At 42.4% G+C, this 21,842-nt stretch overlaps 1 protein-coding gene across 2 annotated transcripts in view; it reads right to left on the bottom strand.

Moving 5' to 3' along the window:
• The window catches only part of LOC141049143 (uncharacterized), a 75,900-nt gene that overhangs the window by 7,663 nt on the left and 46,395 nt on the right, over positions 1-21,842 (bottom strand). For both annotated transcript variants that reach the window (XR_012220262.1, XM_073545298.1), the window contains exons 2-5: positions 7,795-9,503; positions 5,451-5,604; positions 1,643-1,847; positions 400-1,007 (exon numbers count right to left, since the gene is read on the bottom strand). Coding sequence is in view for 1 of the 2 variants with exons in the window: in XM_073545298.1 (XP_073401399.1) it covers positions 400-1,007; positions 1,643-1,847; positions 5,451-5,604; positions 7,795-9,383 (2,556 nt within the window). In the remaining variant the exon portion in view is untranslated. The remainder of the gene's footprint in view (positions 1-399; positions 1,008-1,642; positions 1,848-5,450; positions 5,605-7,794; positions 9,504-21,842) is intronic.

Genomic DNA, 21,842 nt, shown 5'->3' with positions numbered 1-21,842 from the left:
GCAGGAGAGGGGAAAAAGCCTCTGTCTGGGCTTATCTTCTGCAGGATTGGTCATGTTAACAGCCCACACAGCCCTTGCACTTATAGATGGCAGGTTTTGGTGCTATCAGTGGATTTGGATCTACTGTCCAGTCTCGGGATTAGGCTGGGATCACACTACCATGTGTGATTCGAGAAACTCACACGAGTCTCTCACATCAACACCCGGAGCTGCCGCCGTCACTCGGACCGGAGCTGCGGCTGCATGTATTTCTATGCATGTATTTCTATGCAGCCGCAGCTCCGGTCCTGAGTGCCGACCGTAACACCGGGTGTTGATGCGAGAGACTCGTACGAGTTTCTCGCATTACACACGGTAGTGTGATCCCGGCCTTACTCTGGCAGTTCGTGTTCCATTTACCTGGTCGAAAGCTTGGTCTATTTCCTCCTGCAGTACCTCGAGGAACTTCTCGTTGAGGTCGATGAGCTCTTGTATGTTGCTGAACACCACCGCCAGCTGCTCCAGTGTCAGCAGTCCGGCCGTCTGCATGGGCAGGTAGAACTCCTCCTTGATTATCCGCAGGTCCTCTCCGTAGCTCGATTCTGTGTTGACGAACTCCAGCACGGCCTCTTTCCGCTCCGTCCTGCGGGTGACGCATCTCATGCACAGAGTCTCTCTCCTCTTTCCTCTGCTCTCAGGGTCCATTGATAAGTTGTTCTCGCCGCAGTCGATACACGGCCGGTGCGCCTCCCACGCCTCCAGAGACGCCGACGCTTCCGCTACCCGAGCTCTCCACTTTCTGGAAAGTGCATCTCCAATCCCGCTGTCCGCCCTCTCCACCTCTCCGGGCTTCACGGCTCGTGTGCTCCTTTCACATTCTTCCCTCTCATCATTGACCCCAACAATCCCGCTGTCTGTGCTCAGGCTGCTGATGTTGCTCCAACGATGGTGCGATCGGTACGAGTGACCTGCGGGTTCTTTACTGGAGCTGCATGCTGTTGTGGTGTTGGCCTTCATCAGAATGGGTCCTGTGCAATACAGAAGATGACGATCAGTAATGTTACCTGTCCACGCTCGCTGGCCATGTTCTCATGTCATAGATCTGTTATTTGGGTTGCATTCACACTTCTCATGTCTCTGTGCATGGAAAGACTTCTCTACAGTCCCAGCATTATCCCAGATCTAAATATATGGCAGCCGCACTGATAAACTGGATAAGGTTAGAAGTCAACGACATCAGCTGTAATTCCAGCCATGACCATGGGCAGGAGAGGCGCCGTTTTTTGACACATTCTCAATAACTCCAGGACAAGAAGTTTCCTGGAGGCTGATTCATATCGAAATGAGGGACATCTCCAGGGCTAGAGCCTCCATCTTACACAACGTAATTTCAGCACATTCACAAATATTTTTCATTTCTGATCATAATTGACATCATCTATTGCTTTCCAAGCTTATCCAGAGCTGCATTCATAATTCTGCTTGATGCCTCTTGTTATTACCATAGTAGCAGACACAAACCCTACAGATGTGAGATCCGGCAGCCTGAGCACTAACAGGAAAGCAGCAGAATTGGAAATGCAGCTATGGAGGAAATGGGCGCGTTAAAGATGGTGGCTTGCAGGTGCGGTGTAATGGTATGCTCAGTCTGACTGGCAGGTACCGTTCTCTCTGTCCTGCCTCCTCTTCTGAGCGTGGTGACGAGCAGCCGCTGCAATTTTCAGCTCTAACTGTTTCCTCTTCACGGCATCGGTGGGCATGGGGTCGCTGAAATGTGGGCGCAGACGACACCCGCGTTGGGCCTTTCCAGACTCTGCCGCTTCGTGAGTCATGTCTGAGCTGGACCTCCGACACCCAGGGCCGCAGATCTGGAAAACAAAGCAGGTAATGGCGATCACCCCCCCTGTCGGTTACTCATGCGGCCCCTCGACCACACTCAGGCTGCAGGACATACATGGGGGGACATACGAGGTAAGTGTGAGCCGGCACGAGATAAGTGTGAGGGGGAACGAGATAAGTGTAAGGGGGCACGAGATAAGTGTGAGGGGGCACGAGATAAGTGTGAGGGGGAACGAGATAAGTGTAAGGGGGCACGAGATAAGTGTGAGGGGGCACGAGATAAGTGTGAGGGGGAACGAGATAAGTGTGAGGGGGAACGAGATAAGTGTGAGGGGGCACGAGATAAGTGTGAGGGGGCACGAGATAAGTGTGAGGGGGCACGAGATAAGTGTGAGGGGGAACGAGATAAGTGTGAGGGGGAACGAGATAAGTGTGAGGGGGCACGAGATATGTGTGAGGGGGAACGAGATAAGTGTGAGGGGGAACGAGATAAGTGTGAGGGGGAACGAGATAAGTGTGAGGGGGCACGAGATATGTGTGAGGGCACGAGATATGTGTGAGGGGGAACGAGATATGTGTGAGGGGGAACGAGATAAGTATGAGGGGGAACGAGATAAGTGTGAGGGGGAACGAGATAAGTGTGAGGGGGAACGAGATATGTGTGAGGGGGCATAAGATAAGCGCGAGGGGGAACGAGATAAGTGTAAGGGGGCACGAGATAAGTGTGAGGGGGAACGAGATAAGTGTAAGGGGGCACGAGATAAGTGTGAGGGGGCACGAGATAAGTGTGAGGGGGAACGAGATAAGTGTAAGGGGGCACGAGATAAGTGTGAGGGGGCACGAGATAAGTGTGAGGGGGCACGAGATAAGTGTAAGGGGGCACGAGATAAGTGTGAGGGGGAACGAGATAAGTGTGAGGGGGCACGAGATAAGTGTGAGGGGGAACGAGATAAGTGTGAGGGGGAACGAGATAAGTGTGAGGGGGAACGAGATAAGTGTAAGGGGGCACGAGATAAGTGTGAGGGGGCACGAGATAAGTGTGAGGGGGAACGAGATAAGTGTGAGGGGGCACGAGATAAGTGTGAGGGGGCACGAGATAAGTGTGAGGGGGCACGAGATAAGTGTGAGGGGGCACGAGATAAGTGTGAGGGGGAACGAGATAAGTGTGAGGGGGAACGAGATAAGTGTGAGGGGGCACGAGATATGTGTGAGGGGGAACGAGATAAGTATGAGGGGGAACGAGATAAGTGTGAGGGGGAACGAGATAAGTGTGAGGGGGCACGAGATATGTGTGAGGGCACGAGATATGTGTGAGGGGGAACGAGATATGTGTGAGGGGGAACGAGATAAGTATGAGGGGGAACGAGATAAGTATGAGGGGGAACGAGATAAGTGTGAGGGGGAACGAGATAAGTGTGAGGGGGAACGAGATAAGTGTGAGGGGGCATGAGATAAGTGTGAGGGGGAACGAGATAAGTGTGAGGGGGAACGAGATAAGTGTGAGGGGGAACGAGATAAGTGTGAGGGGGCACGAGATAAGTGTGAGGGGGCATGAGATAAGTGTGAGGGGGAACGAGATAAGTGTGAGGGGGAACGAGATAAGTGTGAGGGGAACGAGATAAGTGTGAGGGGGCACGAGATATGTGTGAGGGGGAACGAGATAAGTGTGAGGGGGAACGAGATAAGTGTGAGGGGGAACGAGATAAGTGTGAGGGGGAACGAGATAAGTGTGAGGGGGAACGAGATAAGTGTGAGGGGGCACGAGATATGTGTGAGGGGGCACGAGATAAGTGTGAGGGGGCACGAGATGTGTGAGGGGGAACGAGATAAGTATGAGGGGGAACGAGATAAGTGTGAGGGGGAACGAGATAAGTGTGAGGGGGAACGAGATATGTGTGAGGGGGAACGAGATAAGTGTGAGGGGGAACGAGATATGTGTGAGGGGGAACGAGATATATCTTGTGCCCCCTCACAGTTATCTCGTTCCCCCTCACACATATCTCGTTCCCCCTCACACTTATCTCGTTCCCCCTCACACTTATCTCGTTCCCCCCCACACTTATCTCGTTCCCCCTCACACTTATCTCGTTCCCCCTCACACTTATCTCGTTCCCCCTCACACTTATCTCGTTCCCCCTCACACTTTATCTCGTTCCCCCTCACACTTTATCTCGTTCCCCCTCACACCTACCTTGTTCCCCCTCACACATATCTCGTGCCCCCTCACGCTTATCTCGTGCCCCCTCACGCTTATCTCGTGCCCCCTCACGCTTATCTCGTGCCCCCTCGCGCTTATCTTATTCCCCCTCACACATATCTCGTTCCCCCTCACACTTATATCGTTCCCCCTCACACTTATCTCGTTCCCCCTCACACTTATCTCGTTCCCCCTCACACTTATCTCGTTCCCCCTCACACTTATCTCGTTCCCCCTCACACTTATCTCGTTCCCCCTCACACCTACCTTGTTCCCCCTCACACATATCTCGTGCCCCCTCACACTTACCTCGTTCCCCCTCACACATATCTTGTGCCCCCTCACAGTTGAGGGGGGAACGAGATAAGTGTGAGGGGGAACAAGGTAGGTGTGAGGGGGAACGAGATAAGTGTGAGGGGGAACGAGATAAGTGTGAGGGGGAACGAGATAAGTGTGAGGGGGAACGAGATAAGTGTGAGGGGGAACGAGATAAGTGTGAGGGGGAACGAGATAAGTGTGAGGGGGAACGAGATAGGTGTGAGGGGGAACGAGGTAGGTGTGAGGGGGAACGAGGTAGGTGTGAGGGGGAACGAGGTAGGTGTGAGGGGGAACGAGGTAGGTGTGAGGGGGAACGAGGTAGGTGTGAGGGGGAACGAGGTAGGTGTGAGGGGGAACGAGATAAGTGTGAGGGGGAACGAGATAAGTGTGAGGGGGAACGATATAAGTGCGAGGGGGAACGATATAAGTGCGAGGGGGAACGAGATAAGCGCGAGGGGGAACGAGATAAGCGCGAGGGGGAACGAGATAAGCGCGAGGGGGAACGAGATAAGCGCGAGGGGGCACGAGATAAGCGCGAGGTGGCACTATATAAGCGCGAGGGGGAACGAGATAAGCGCGAGGGGGAACGAGATAAGCGCGAGGGGGCACGAGATAAGCGCGAGGGGGCAACGAGATAAGCGCGAGGGGGAACGAGATAAGCGTGAGGGGGCACGAGATAAGCGCGAGGGGGCACGAGATAAGCGCGAGGGGACACGAGATAAGCGCGAGGGGGCACGAGATAAGCGCGAGGGGGCACGAGATAAGCGCGAGGGGGCACGAGATAAGTGTGAGGGGGCATAAGATAAGCGCGAGGGGGCACGATGTGTCCAAGTCATCCTCATTTATTTGCAGAATAGTGAATGCAAAGCTTGCGCCTCTCAGAGACCACTGTTCTCACAGCCATCAGATCCGCTTCCCATCGGTTAAAAAATTCCCCCATAATCACTAACCTAAGGGCACAAAGCATCCAAGCCCGTGGCGTATAAATGATCATGAGGTACAGACCCCATATTTCCCACCAGCTAATGGAGGCCGCTGCATCGCTCCGCCATAACGAAGATTATATCCTGCAAAGTCCCCCGATCCTGCACCCGGGCACAGCCACCCCCATACTTACACTAGGCTTGGGGTCACAGGTCCTCTCCTTGCTTTTACTAATTTTTGTTGCCATGGATACAGCGGATAATTGACAACTCTGTCGCTCTGTGATATCGGGTTTTGGAGTGTCACATGATGCGCTGGTCGGGGTGTCAGGACTTTCTGAGCTGCAGCTGTTGGGAAAACAAAATGATACAATCACTCAGGTGCATGTCAGGAGACTGCTACAATGTATCCTGCTCCACCTGCAGCCAGACATGAGGCCAGAATCCAGCCGTACTGCAATTGTCAAGAAACAATCAATCAAAAAATCCTCAATGGAAGACGCAGATTAATCACAGCCACAACGCCCCGCAGTCACCAGAACAATAGTCACATCATCATCAGCTTGGTCAGGGGATGGTAAGAATACACTGCAGAGTTGGTCGGAATGGCTGCATCGCCATGATGTAATGCAGCGCCACCACCTAGTGCAGCACCACCACCTAGTGCCGCGCCACCGCCTAGTGCAGCGCCACCATCTTCTGCAGCACCACCACATAGTTCAGCGCCACCACCTAGTTGAGTGTCGCCACATAGTGCAGCTCCACCACCTAGTGCAGCACCACCATCTAGTGCAGCGCTTCCACAACCTAGTACCGCACCACCACCTAGTGCAGCGCGACCACCTTGTGTAGCGCCACCACCAAGTACAGCGCTGCCACAATCTAGTGCAGCACCACCACTCAGTGCAGCGCCACCACCTAATGCTGCACGACCACCTTATGCAGTGCCACCACCTAGTACCGCGCCGCCAACTAGTGCAACCCAACCACCTAGCGCCATTAGGCTTTGTGCAGACGGAGTTTATTGAAGTGATCAAATCCATGAGATTTCAAGTGGAAACCGCTCAACAAAATGTCTTTTTTTCGGAGTGTGGTGTTGTTTTTGTTGTTAGTGGTGGAGTTATTGTTGGTGTTGGTGTTATTGTTGTTGGTATTGTTGGTGGTGGTGGTGTTGGTGGTGGTGTTATTGTTACTTTTGGTGTTATCAGTGTTGGTGTTGTTGGTGATGTTGGAGGTGGTGAGTGTTGGTGTTCTTGGTGGTGGAGTTGGTGTTGTTGCTATTGATGTTAGTGGTGCTGTTATTGTTGCTTTTGGTGTTATTGTTATTGGTGTTGTCAGTGGTGGTGTTGTTGGTGGTGCTGTTGTCGGTGGTGGTGTTGGTGTTATTGTTGGTGATATTGTTGGTGTTCTTGTTGGTAGTGGTGGTGTTGTTGCTGGTATTGTTGTTATTGGTGTTGTTGCTATTGTTGTTGGTGGTGTTGGTGTTATTGTTGTTGGTAGTGGTGGTGTTATTGTTGTTGTTGGTATTATTGTTGTTGTTGGTAGTGGGTTTATTGTTGTTGTTTTGTGTCAGATTTGGAGCAGATTTCAGGAGGTCTCAGAGAAGTGACATGCACGCTCATTTTTCACCAAGTTTTTTCCAAAATCTGAAGGAGAGGAAAGAAAGAGGCTGAAAAACAGCAAAGAGGACTAATATTGGAATAAATAGGAAGAGTCTTTCAAGCGTTACAGGCGATTTTTGTGTGGTTTTCGGAGAGGATCTGCCCCAGAAACTATTCACATAACTCCATGTGCACAGAGCCCTACACGCTCCATGGTTGAGTTGGTAATGGTGGCACAAAACAGCTGCCATGCTGACAATCATGGGAGAAATCTCCGACAGATGAGGGAGACACATTACAGCCTTTTCCTGACATTAATGGGGACCGGTCACCAGATCAGAATTGTCCAGTTGTTGCTCTTATTTTATTCCCTTCGCTCCCCTGAGGTTTTATTGTTTTTTTTATCCTCTGTGCGGCTCCAGATCTGGGACTTTTTGCTCAGAGATAATTTTTATGAACGAGGGTGTGGCTCGCAGGGCAATCATGTAAAGCAACCCAAAGACACACACCCAGAATCCTGGGAGCCACGCCCCCTTGGAAAGTCCTGAAAAGTTACTGCATATAAAAGGCCCAGATCTCTGCGACTGTGTGACGGAATTAATAAAAAAGCAAAATACTGAGGAGGCAGCAGGAATCAAACAGGCGCAAAAGTGGGAGCCCCGATGTGGTGACAAGTCCCCTTTAAGTAATGAAGCAAAATATTGAGAAATCCTGGAAGAAATCCGTCTGCTGTCTGCAAGAGAACGGTGACATCCCCAGACAGAGGCTCGTACCAGTAAGGTTCCCAATCACAGGACCATAAATCCCGCGCCGCCCGCCGTTTTCTCATACAACACTACCACTTTTAAAGGGACATGAGATAATTCTTGTTTCCCCGACTTGCTCAGTGTCGCCATCACCAGAGCATTTCACACATGGCACTCAGACATCACATTACCTTTTCTTGATCAGATCCAGGGCCGATCCTATGAGGCCGTCCTTCATCTTCTGCAGCTTGGCGCCATAACCGGACAGATCAGTTGCTTCTAAAAGCAAAGATGGACAGCAAGAAGAATGGGCTTCAGAAGGGAGACCCTGCTCAGCCATCCCGGGGGGTCCGCTAGCCATATGCGACACATGGGGCTCACACACCACAAGCTCCTCTTTCGTGCTATGCATGTTTAACGCCTGTAATGGAAACCTTGAAACAGGACAGGAACAAATGGGAGCCGTGAATGGCGGCCGACATGAGGGGGGAGCTTTGTGGTCTAACAACCTATCCTGGGCAATGGACAGATCTCCAGTGTTAGCGCCACTGTCAGGCTGGGGAGGGTCCTGCAGGGCACTGGCCCCATGCAGTGCAGAAGTGGAGTCTTGTGCATGGGCCATGCATGGAGAATCAGTAGCGGCCGTCTGGTCAGAGCTGGTGTCCGGCTCATGTCTTGAGCCTGCACTAGTGGCGGATTCTGCAGGTTGTATGTGGACGTCACATTTCTTTTCCCTACTGCTCATCCTCTTGAATTCTTCAAAAGTTGGGATGTAGAATCTGCCTTTATTACTTGGCCTTCCAGTGGGGTCTGCCTTTTCCATTGTGCCCGGCCATGGTCTCTGAACCTTGAAGGACTCTGCCGTCTTTGACTTCACCAGACTTTTGCTCTCATTCTCTTCTTGATGCAGGGTCAGGTTTGGGGAGCTGTTTTGCCTGCGGAGCTGCAATCGCCTTCTCGCCTCCTGCTTTATGTGCTCTGGGTTGGTTCTGGGGGGTAAGAGACTTGTGCATTGCCTGGTTGCCGGCATTGTGCCCCTTGGAAGTGACGGATGACTGGCAGTTATGGCACTACATGGTGCCTTGTGTTTGCAGCACTGGCATCGTTTCTCCGCTGCTTCCTTTGCCATGCAGCCAACTATACAAGCCTGGGGACGGATGGGCCTGCTGGGCTCTACGATTTTGGAGCTGTGAGTCCTTAGCTTCTCTTTCAGTTCCCTTTTGGCATCACCATAGGAGACCTTGTCATCCGCTGAAAGAAAAAGCCACTGATGAACTTTGGCAAAAGGAGGCGCAGGAAAGTCCTGTTGGCCATTTACTCTCTCGGACAGGCCTTGGAAAAGCGCATTTCCTGCAGATCCTTCTGACAGGTGTCTGGTGCTTCTACAGTGCAGAAGAAACTCACTATCCATGCTCCTATAATGCGCAAACACGCCCGACTCTGCCCAGTACAGGTTCTCCAAGCTTCGATACAGCCGAGGCTCAGCAGCTGTGCCCAATGGTGCATTACCCACATGGCATGCATGCAGAGGCTGCAACTGCCCGCCAGTAAGATGGCAATGTGCATTCTTTAATGGATGCATGCTGCTCAGCGAGGACGTCTCTAAGCCATGGTTGGTGCACAACAGATAGTTCTGGGGACTTGGAATGACTCTGCAATGTTCATGCGTCTCATCAGCGCGGATGTATGTCATAGCAGATGGACATGGGAGGTTTGCACACGGATGTTGGAGGAGGTAGAGGGGTCCCTGTAAGCAGCCGTGATGATGCTGAGCGTCCATAGTATGGAAAGCAGCTGCTCAGACTGCTGAGAGTACTCACATTCTGCCAGAATTATTGAGCTCTTTATGTGGAGACCATGATGGCGATATTGCGGAATAGATCCAATCAGATGACGTATCCTGAATAATAAAAAAAGAGAAAAAGAAAATGTTTATGGTGCTTTTACAGACAGTACTTTTTAATGATTACTATGATACTGCCCCCATGTACAAGAATATAACTACTATAATACTGCCCCTATGTACAAGAATATAACTACTATAATATTGCCCCTATGTACAAGAATATAACTATTATAATACTGCTCCTATGTACAAGAATATAACTACTATAATACTGCCCCTATGTACAAGAATATAACTACTATAATATTGCCCCTATGTACAAGAATATAACTATTATAATACTGCCCTCTATGTACAAGAATATAACTACTATAATACTGCCCCTACATACAAGAATATAACTACTATAATACTGCTCCTATGTACAAGAATATAACTACTATAATATTGCCCCTATGTACAAGAATATAACTATTATAATACTGCCCTCTATGTACAAGAATATAACTACTATAATACTGCCCCTACATACAAGAATATAACTACTATAATACTGCCCCCTATATACAAGAATATAACTACTATAATACTGCCCCTACATACAAGAATATAACTACTATAATACTGCCCCCTATATACAAGAATATAACTACTATAATACTGCCCCTATGTACAAGAATATAACTACTATAATACTGCCCCTACATACAAGAATATAACTACTATAATACTGCCCCCTATATACAAGAATATAACTACTATAATACTGCCCCTACATACAAGAATATAACTACTATAATACTGCCCCCTATATACAAGAATATAACTACTATAATACTGCCCCCTATATACAAGAATATAACTACTATAATATTGCCCCTACATACAAGAATATAACTACTATAATACTGCCCCCTATATACAAGAATATAACTACTATAATACTGCCCCTATGTACAAGAATATAGCTACTATAATACCGCTCCTATGTACAAGAATATAACTACTATAATACTGCCCCTATGTACAAGAATATAACTACTATAATACTGACCACTATGTACAAGAATATAACTACTATAATACTGCTCCTATGTACAAGAATATAACTACTATAATACTGCCCCCTATGTACAAGAATATAACTACTATAATACTGCCCCCTATGTACAAAAATATAACTACTATAATACTGACCACTATGTACAAGAATATAACTACTATAATACTGCCCCCTATGTACAAAAATATAACTACTATAATACTGACCACTATGTACAAGAATATAACTACTATAATACTGCTCCTATGTACAAGAATATAACTACTATAATACTGCTCCTATGTACAAGAATATAACTACCATAAAACTGCCCCTATGTGCAAAAATATAACTACTATAATACTGCCCCTATGTACAAGAATATAACTACTATAATACTGCTCCTATGTACAAGAATATAACTATTATAATACTGCCCCCTATGTACAAGAATATAACTACTATAATACTGCCCCTATGTGCAAGAATGTTACTGCTATAATACTGCTCCTATGTACAAGAATATAATTACTATAATACTGCTCCTATATACAAGAATATAACTACTATAATACTGCTCCTATGTACAAGAATATAACTACTATAATACTGCTCCTATGTGCAAGAATATAACTACTATAATACTGCCCCTATGTACAAGAATATAACTACTATAATACTGCTCCTATGTGCAAGAATATAACTACTATAATACTGCTCCTATGTGCAAGAATATAACTACTATAATACTGCTCCTATGTACAAGAATATAACTACTATAATACTGCTCCTATGTACAAGAATATAACTACTATAATACTGCTCCTATGTACAAGAATATAACTACTATAATACTGCCCCTATGTACAAGAATATAACTACTATAATACTGCCCCTATGTATAAGAATATAACTACTATAATACTGCTCCTATGTGCAAGAATATAACTACTATAATACTGCTCCTATGTACAAGAATATAATTACTATAATACTGCTCCTATATACAAGAATATAACTACTACAATACTGCTCCTATATACAAGAATATAACTACTATAATACTGCTCCTATGTGCAAGAATATAACTACTATAATACTGCCCCCTATGTACAAGAATATAACTACCATAATACTGCCCCTATGTGCAAAAATATAACTACTATAATACTGCTCCTATATACAAGAATATAACTACTATAATACTGCTCCTATGTACAAGAATATAACTACTATAATACTGCTCCTATGTACAAGAATATAACTACCATAATACTGCCCCTATGTGCAAAAATATAACTACTATAATACTGCCCCTATGTACAAGAATATAACTACTATAATACTGCTCCTATGTACAAGAATATAACTATTATAATACTGCCCCCTATGTACAAGAATATAACTACTATAATACTGCCCCTATGTGCAAGAATGTTACTGCTATAATACTGCTCCTATGTACAAGAATATAATTACTATAATACTGCTCCTATATACAAGAATATAACTACTATAATACTGCTCCTATGTACAATAATATAACTACTATAATACTGCTCCTATGTGCAAGAATATAACTACTATAATACTGCCCCTATGTACAAGAATATAACTACTATAATACTGCTCCTATGTGCAAGAATATAACTACTATAATACTGCTCCTATGTGCAAGAATATAACTACTATAATACTGCTCCTATGTACAAGAATATAACTACTATAATACTGCTCCTATGTACAAGAATATAACTACTATAATACTGCTCCTATGTACAAGAATATAACTACTATAATACTGCCCCTATGTACAAGAATATAACTACTATAATACTGCCCCTATGTATAAGAATATAACTACTATAATACTGCTCCTATGTGCAAGAATATAACTACTATAATACTGCTCCTATGTGCAAGAATATAACTACTATAATACTGCTCCTATGTACAAGAATATAACTACTATAATACTGCTCCTATGTACAAGAATATAACTACTATAATACTGCTCCTATGTACAAGAATATAACTACTATAATACTGCTCCTATGTACAAGAATATAACTACTATAATACTGCCCCTATGTACAAGAATATAACTACTATAATACTGCCCCTATGTACAAGAATATAACTACTATAATACTGCTCCTATGTACAAGAATATAATTACTATAATACTGCTCCTATATACAAGAATATAACTACTATAATACTGCTCCTATGTACAAGAATATAACTACTATAATACTGCCCCTATATACAAGAATATAACTACTATAATGCTGCCCCTATGTACAAGAATATAACTACTATAATACTGCTCCTATGTACAAGAATATAACTACTATAATACTGCCCCCTATGTACAAGAATATAACTACTATAATGCTGCCCCTATGTACAAGAATATAATTACTATAATACTGCTCCTATGTACAAGAATATAACTACTATAATACTGCTCCTATGTACAAGAATATAACTACTATAATACTGCTCCTATGTACAAGAATATAACTACTATAATACTGCTCCTATGTACAAGAATATAACTACTATAATACTGCCCCCTATGTACAAGAATATAACTACTATAATACTGCCCCTATATACAAGAATATAACTACTATAATGCTGCCCCTATGTACAAGAATATAACTACTATAATACTGCTCCTATGTACAAGAATATAACTACTATAATACTGCCCCTATATACAAGAATATAACTACTATAATGCTGCCCCTATGTACAAGAATATAACTACTATAATACTGCTCCTATGTACAAGAATATAACTACTATAATACTGCCCCCTATGTACAAGAATATAACTACTATAATGCTGCCCCTATGTACAAGAATATAACTACTATAATACTGCTCCTATGTACAAGAATATAACTACTATAATACTGCTCCTATGTACAAGAATATAACTACTATAATACTGCTCCTATGTACAAGAATATAACTACTATAATACTGCTCCTATGTACAAGAATATAACTACTATAATACTGCCCCCTATGTACAAGAATATAACTACTATAATACTGCCCCTATATACAAGAATATAACTACTATAATGCTGCCCCTATGTACAAGAATATAACTACTATAATACTGCTCCTATGTACAAGAATATAACTACTATAATACTGCCCCTATATACAAGAATATAACTACTATAATGCTGCCCCTATGTACAAGAATATAACTACTATAATACTGCTCCTATGTACAAGAATATAACTACTATAATACTGACCCCTATGTACAAGAATATAACTACTATAATGCTGCCCCTATGTACAAGAATATAATTACTATAATACTGCTCCTATATACAAGAATATAACTACTATAATACTGCTCCTATGTACAAGAATATAACTACTATAATACTGCCCCTATGTGCAAGAATGTTACTGCTATAATACTGCCCCTATGTACAAGAATATAACTACTATAATACTGCCCCCTATGTGCAAGGACATTAGCAATCAGGTACGGACTGGGGATGAAATTCAGCCCTGGCATTTGGAATCACACAGGCCCAGGCTGTCCCCGTCCCCAAGCACCAGATGGGATATATTACTAATATTACCCTGGATAGAGGAAAGCAAGATTTACTACAAGACCAATATTTCTAATGATACCTGTGGTCTGCTGGGATAAGTGACAGAGTCAGCGACTTTCTGCTCCGTCACAAACGCTTAACAGTATGAGTGTCTTGAGAACACTGATTCTGTTAGCAATGTAGCAGACAAGGCGGCCCACAACTAGACAGGCCCTTCTGGCATTTGCCAGAATTGCCAGATGGCCAGTCCGGCCCTGTTAGCAATAGTATGAAAAGAATAGATAGGAGGGGAGGATGAAGCTCCGCACAAACTTCCAGTAAATAAAATTCAGACTTTTTTTTATTAAGTGAAAAACATGATTAAAAACAAAACCTGGCACGTTAGCGCCCTTAGTCATAGGATACATAGTAATGCCAACCTGGTCATTATCTGTACAGCGAAAGAAACCCACAGGTGTGATGGTAATTGAGGGATAAATGAATGGAGAGTGCCGGCTGTGTGGACTGATGTGTGACGGGAGGAGCGGAGGTGTTCAGGGAATGTAAGATGCAGGAAAGTGAAATTATTTCATATACTTAATTTCAAAATATTATTTGTTTGCATTTAATATTGGAAAATATGACTATTAATTTCAATAAATGTAAAAGAAATAGTTTTTATGGTTCATACCATTTGGATACCGTCGATTAGGTTTAATAATTCTTTCCACCCCCCAAAAAAGAAAAACTGGAAAGATCCCTCTGCTGTAGTAAGGTGCGATGTTTCCCGGCCCCTGAGGATCTGCTGCTCTTACTCCTTATATTGGCAATGTGCGCTGCGATTCTTTTCTTTAGTTTTTCTTTTTTGGGGGTTGAAAGAATTATTAAACCTTATCGACGGTATCCAAATGGTATGAACCAAAACGATCTCTTTTACATTTATTGAAATTATTAGTCATATTTTCCAATATTAAATGCAAGCAAATAATATTTTGAAATTAAAGTGTATGAAATAATGTTGCTTTCCTGCGTCTTTCATTCCCTGAACACCTCCGCACCTCCCGTCACACATCCGTCCACACAGCCGTCACTCTCCATTCAGTTATCCCTCAATTACCATCACAGCTGTGGGTTTCTTTCCCTGTACATATATAGATGACCAGATTGGCATTACTATGTATCCTATGACTAAGGGCACTGATGTGCCAGAAACGCGTCAGGTTTTTTTTAATCGCGTTTTTTTACTTAATACATTTTTTTTTTGAATTTTATTTACTGGCAGTTTTTGTGCGGAGCTTCATACTCCCCTCCTGACCTACGTTGCCGCAATCACCGGCTGGACTAGCGCCTTCCAGGAACATATCGAACCAGGACTTCACATTGCGCGGTGTGGTAAGCTGTTATTTCTTCCTATGAAAAGAATGCTGCACTAGTAAAGTCAATGCTTCGTCCGGTGCCTATAGGGTCGGGGCGGTTGTGTCGGCCGTTCCTCTGCAGCGCACTCATATTCCTGACATCGCCCCAGTTTTCCCCTCTTGGATTCTCCCGCTCACCACAAACACCCCAAGTTCAGGACCACGGACAGTGATACTATGTATAAGGATAAATGAAGAAAAGTAGTTTTGTACCGAGGTTCAGTGTTTGTTTATTGAAATGTCCATGTATCACACCATGCCTGCACTCTTTACTGTATATAACGAGGTTTCTTCAAATATTGTGTTATTTTGGCCTGATGAAGGGACGTGAGCAGTCCCGAAGGCTTGCTTTGTAACATCATTCACTATATTTTGTAAGCCATTAAAAGGTATCACACCCACAAGATTCCTATTCTGTTTCTCTCACTGAGACCACTTTCTATATCTATGTATAAGGATGGCGCCCCCTATCTGTAATGTAGCCTTATACAGTATATATCCGGCTCGCGGCCTCGGGATATCTTTTATCTTTACTGATTAATATCATTTAAATAAATCTTTAAACTGTAAGAAAAGGAAGAAAACAGCGATTCGTCCCCATTCACACTGATGTCAGTGATTAGGAGTCGTGGATATTAGCAGATTTTTTTTTTTCCAATCTCCTAGTAATCAGCCTGACGATGATAATTATTTATGCGCTGAGCTAATGAGCTTTACAGGAATCTTCTGCTTCGGGTTATTGTTCTGTAAAAAGAATATCGCAGACAAAACTTTGAGCACAACTGAAGCTCAGAGTATCGCAGCGGAGATGATGGGCGTCATTGGCGGCTGTGATAGTCGGATGCTTGCAGAGTATAAGAGGGGGATCTGGAGAAGGATCAGGGGCTGCGGGCGACTTCTGTGTTTTATGACAAGGACGTCTGATGGTCTCTGCCAAAGAAAGAGGCAAAAGGATTGAAAAGGTCAATAATAAGTATTTTCTCCTGTGTGGGTGTGATCGTAGGTGGCGGATAAAAGCCTCCAGTCTATTAATGATGAGAGGCCGAGCTGAGGATGACGCCTTTCCAAGGAGCGGCAGATAATGAGCTGTCACTTCCTTATTATCTTTTATGTGCATCCGGCTAGACGGGTCCTCAGCATCGCTGCCAGTTACCCCTGCTGCGCAATCGTAGTGCCGGGTCTTATTTTCACCATATAATGGCCTGTGTGTGGCCAAAATAGAATTCAAATACTTGCAATTATAGCCACAAACAATTCAATGCATTCCAATTCCTAAATGGTAAGCTCCGGGGAGTAGATCTACCGCGCCTCCTCCTATTCATTATACATTGTTCTCCCCGGATTTACTGCACAATAATAAGAATAGTCATTAACAGTATTTCTAGTCTTGTGTGTATTGTCAAGGATTATCTTTTTATTTGTTTTACAAACCAAGCTAAATAGGTACTACTCACTATAATACTGCCCCTGTGTATAAGAATATAACTACTATAATACTGCCCCCATGTACAAGAATATAACTACTATAATACTGCCCCTGTGTATAAGAATATACTATAATACTGCCCCTGTGTACAAGAATATAACTACTATAACACTGCCCCCTATGTACAAGAATATAACTACTATAATACTGCCCCTGTGTATAAGAATATAACTACTATAATACTGCCCCTGTGTACAAGAATATAACTACTATAATACTGCCCCCTATGTACAAGAATATAACTACTATAATACTGCCCCTGTGTACACGAATATAACTACTATAATACTGCCCCTGTGTATAAGAATATACTATAATACTGCTCCTATGTACAAGAATATAACTACTATAATACTGCCCCCTATGTACAAGAATATAACTACTATAATACTGCTCCTATGTACAAGAATATAACTACTATAATACTGCCCCTGTGTATAAGAATATACTATAATACTGCCCCTGTGTACAATATAACTACTATAATACTGCCCTTATGTACAAGAATATAACTACTATAATACTGCCCCTGTGTATAAGAATATACTATAATACTGCCCCTGTGTACAAGAATATAACTACTATAATACTGCCCCCTATGTACAAGAATATAACTACTATAATACTGCCCCTGTGTACAAGAATATAACTACTCTAATACTGCCCCTGTGTATAAGAAAATAACTACTATAATACTGCCCCTATGTACAAGAATATAACTACTATAATACTGTCCCTATGTACAAGAATATAACTATTATAATACTGCCTCTATGTACAAGAATATAACTACTATAATACTGCTCCTATGTACAAGAATATAACTACTATAATACTGCCCCCTATGTACAAGAATATAACTACTATAATACTACCCCTATGTACAAGAATATAACTTCTATAATACTGCCTATGTACAAGAATATAACTACTATAATACTGCCCCTATGTACAATAATATAACTACTATAATACTGCCTTCTATGTACAAGAATATAACTACTATAATACTGCCTTCTATGTACAAGAATATAACTACTATAATACTGCCTTCTATGTACAAGAATATAACTACTATAATACTGCCCCCTATGTACAAGAATATAACTACTATAATACTGCTCCTATGTACAAGAATATAACTACTATAATACTGCTCCTATGTACAAGAATATAACTACTATAATACTGCCCCTATGTGCAAGAATATAACTACTATAATACTGCCCCTATGTGCAAGAATATAACTACTATAATACTGCTCCCTATGTACAAGAATATAACTACTATAATACTGCCCCCTATGTACAAGAATATAACTACTATAATACTGCTCCTATGTGCAAGAATATAACTACTATAATACTGCTCCTATGTACAAGAATATAACTACTATAATACTGCCCCTATGTACAAGAATATAACTACTATAATACTGCCCCCTATGTGCAAGAATATAACTACTATAATACTGCTCCTATGTACAAGAATATAACTACTATAATACTGCCTCCTATGTACAAGAATATAACTACTATAATACTGTCCCTATGTACAAGAATATAACTACTATAATACTGCTCCTATGTACAAGAATATAACTACAATAATACTGTCCCTATGTACAAGAATATATCTACTATAATACTGCTCCTATGTACAAGAATATAACTACTATAATACTGCTCCTATGTACAAGAATATAACTACTATTATACTGCCCCTATGTACAAGAATATATCTACTATAATACTGCCCCCTATGTACAAGAATATAACTACTACAATACTGCCCCTATGTACAAGAATATAACTACTATAATACTGCCCCTATGTACAAGAATATAACTACTATAATACTGCCTCCTATGTACAAGAATATAACTACTATAATACTGCCTCCTATGTACAAGAATATAACTACTATAATACTGTCCCTATGTACAAGAATATATCTACTATAATACTGCTCCTATGTACAAGAATATAACTACTATAATACTGCTCCTATGTACAAGAATATAACTACTATTATACTGCCCCTATGTACAAGAATATATCTACTATAATACTGCCCCCTATGTACAAGAATATAACTACTACAATACTGCCCCTATGTACAAGAATATAACTACTATAATACTGCCCCTATGTACAAGAATATAACTACTATAATACTGCCCCTATGTACAAGAATATAACTACTATAATACTGCCTCCTATGTACAAGAATATAACTACTATAATACTGTCCCTATGTACAAGAATATAACTACTATAATACTGCCTCCTATGTACAAGAATATAACTACTATAATACTGTCCCTATGTACAAGAATATATCTACTATAATACTGCTCCTATGTACAAGAATATAACTACTATAATACTGCTCCTATGTACAAGAATATAACTACTATTATACTGCCCCTATGTACAAGAATATATCTACTATAATACTGCCCCCTATGTACAAGAATATAACTACTACAATACTGCCCCTATGTACAAGAATATAACTACTATAATACTGCCCCTATGTACAAGAATATAACTACTATAATACTGCCCCCTATGTACAAGAATATAACTACTATAATACTGCTCTTATGTACAAGAATATAACTACTATAATACTGCCCCCTATGTACAAGAATATAACTACTATAATACTGCCCCTATGTACAAGAATATAACTACTATAATACTGCCCCCTATGTACAAGAATATAACTACTATAATACTACCCCCTATTTACAAAAATATAACTACTATAATACTGCCCCCTATGTACAAGAATATAACTACTATAATACTGCCCCTATGTACAAGAATATAACTACTATAATACTGCCCCTATGTACAAGAATATAACTACTATAATACTGCCCCTATGTACAAGAATATAACTACTATAATACTGCCCCCTATGTACAAGAATATAACTACTATAATACTGCCCCTATGTACAGGAATATAACTACTATAATACTGCCCCTATGTACAAGACTATAACTACTATAATACTGCCCCCTATGTACAAGAATATACCTACTATAATACTGCCCCTATGTACAAGAATATAACTACTATAATACTGCCTCCTATGTACAAGAATATAACTACTATAATACTGCCCCTATGTACAAGAATATAACTACTATAATACTGCCCCTATGTACAAGAATATAACTACTATAATACTGCCCCCTATGTACAAGAATATAACTACTATAATACTGCCCCCTATGTACAAGAATATAACTACTATAATACTGCCCCTATGTACAAGAATATAACTACTATAATACTGCCCCTATGTACAAGAATATAACTACTATAATACTGCTCCTGTGTACAAGAATATAACTACTATAATACTGCCCCCTATGTACAAGAATATAACTACTATAATACTGCCCCCTATGTACAAGAATATAACTAATCTGGAGGAGAGGGACAGAGGAGTCGGGAAGAAGGCACGCGTTAGAGTAATGGTTTGGCTGGAGCTCATCTCCCTCTTCCTTTGTACTTGATTCCTTTCGTTCGCCCTCCTGCATTTTTCCTGGTTTTCTGGTTGCCTTTAACAACTTTTTACAGTTCCCTTCCATTTCTTGGGGCGTTGAGAGCGGCGCTCACATTTTGTGCGGTTTGCTGCCTTTTGGTGGCGCAGAGTTCTACACCTGGATGTTTTTAGTGGTTTCTTATGGCGTCTCGTGCAGACACAACATGTGCCGCATATGAGGCGATGAGGATTGCTGGGGAGAATGTTCAGGAGGGTTTGGAGAGTTTTCATTGGTTACTGTTGTTGTGGCGACATTACACGATTGCAGCACTTCTGAATGCCGGACTATCCCATGTAAAAGACACAATCACATTTTCTACGTGAGAGTTTGGTCATTGCAAAAAATGTGGAGAATTTCTTGCCTAATTCTCTCTGAAACGTCTGAAGCCACAAAATATAGATAAAGAAGAAGCTGGTGGCTCAACTGATGTCAAAGTCATTTCCCCTTTAATTAAACCTACATCTAATCTGATCTGCCTGGAATGAAAGCTTCTGAGATATCAGTCATCGTGTTCTAAAAGCCTCCAGTGTTATTAGCAATTTACAGTATTCATCTCATGATGAAATCCTTCCCAGCAGTCACAGAGTTAACGATATTGCGGGCAGAATTAAAGAGACACTTTACAGATAGACGGGATGATCCATAAACACATCCGTCGTCTCCTGGAGTTAAACTTTCCCCCGGGAGCAATGTTACTGTAATACGAGAAATATGACATGTGGTTGGAGGATCAGCAGTGGCCTCCGCTCCGGCCGCCGCTGAGCCCGTGTGCGCACTGACGGCCGCGTTACTGCTGCGTTATACCCTCGAAATACTGAGAGAAGCGGGAAAATCAGCCGCGACTTTTATCTCCTCCGTCTGTCCGCAGGGCCAAACACATCAGCGCCAGCTTCAAAGACGGCGGCAGCCGCCGGTTCATTTAGATAATTAATTACTGATTCCTTCGATTATAAAAAAAAAAACGAATCAAGTTTGTAATAACAAAAATGAGTCGTTATTAACCCCTTGTTGTCGCACTGCACTAATTGTCAGCTCCTGGCTTCCTGCCGATTCAATTAGATGGTTGTGAAGCCTATGATTTGGGTTAAGACATACCCACCCGACCACATCAGCAGCCAAACCCCTGTCTGGTCCTAGTTATGTCTTTCCTGCAGTGATACATTGTATCCGTCTGCACTCCAGGCTCAGAGGATTGTAACTGCAAACAAGAGTTCCTATTCACTGACAGCAAGCAAGAATCTTGAAAATGCTGACAAACTGAAATATAAGATCTATTAAATTTACTAAACGCTACTATAAAAGGATCTGGCTTTA

The sequence above is a fragment of the Dendrobates tinctorius genome, unplaced genomic scaffold (assembly GCF_039654945.1).
Source record: "Dendrobates tinctorius isolate UK_male_01 unplaced genomic scaffold, ASM3965494v1 ptg000143l, whole genome shotgun sequence".
Taxonomy (NCBI): Eukaryota; Metazoa; Chordata; class Amphibia; order Anura; family Dendrobatidae; genus Dendrobates; species Dendrobates tinctorius.
Note: the sequence above shows the minus strand (reverse complement) of the source record. Positions and strands in the feature narration are given on the sequence as shown.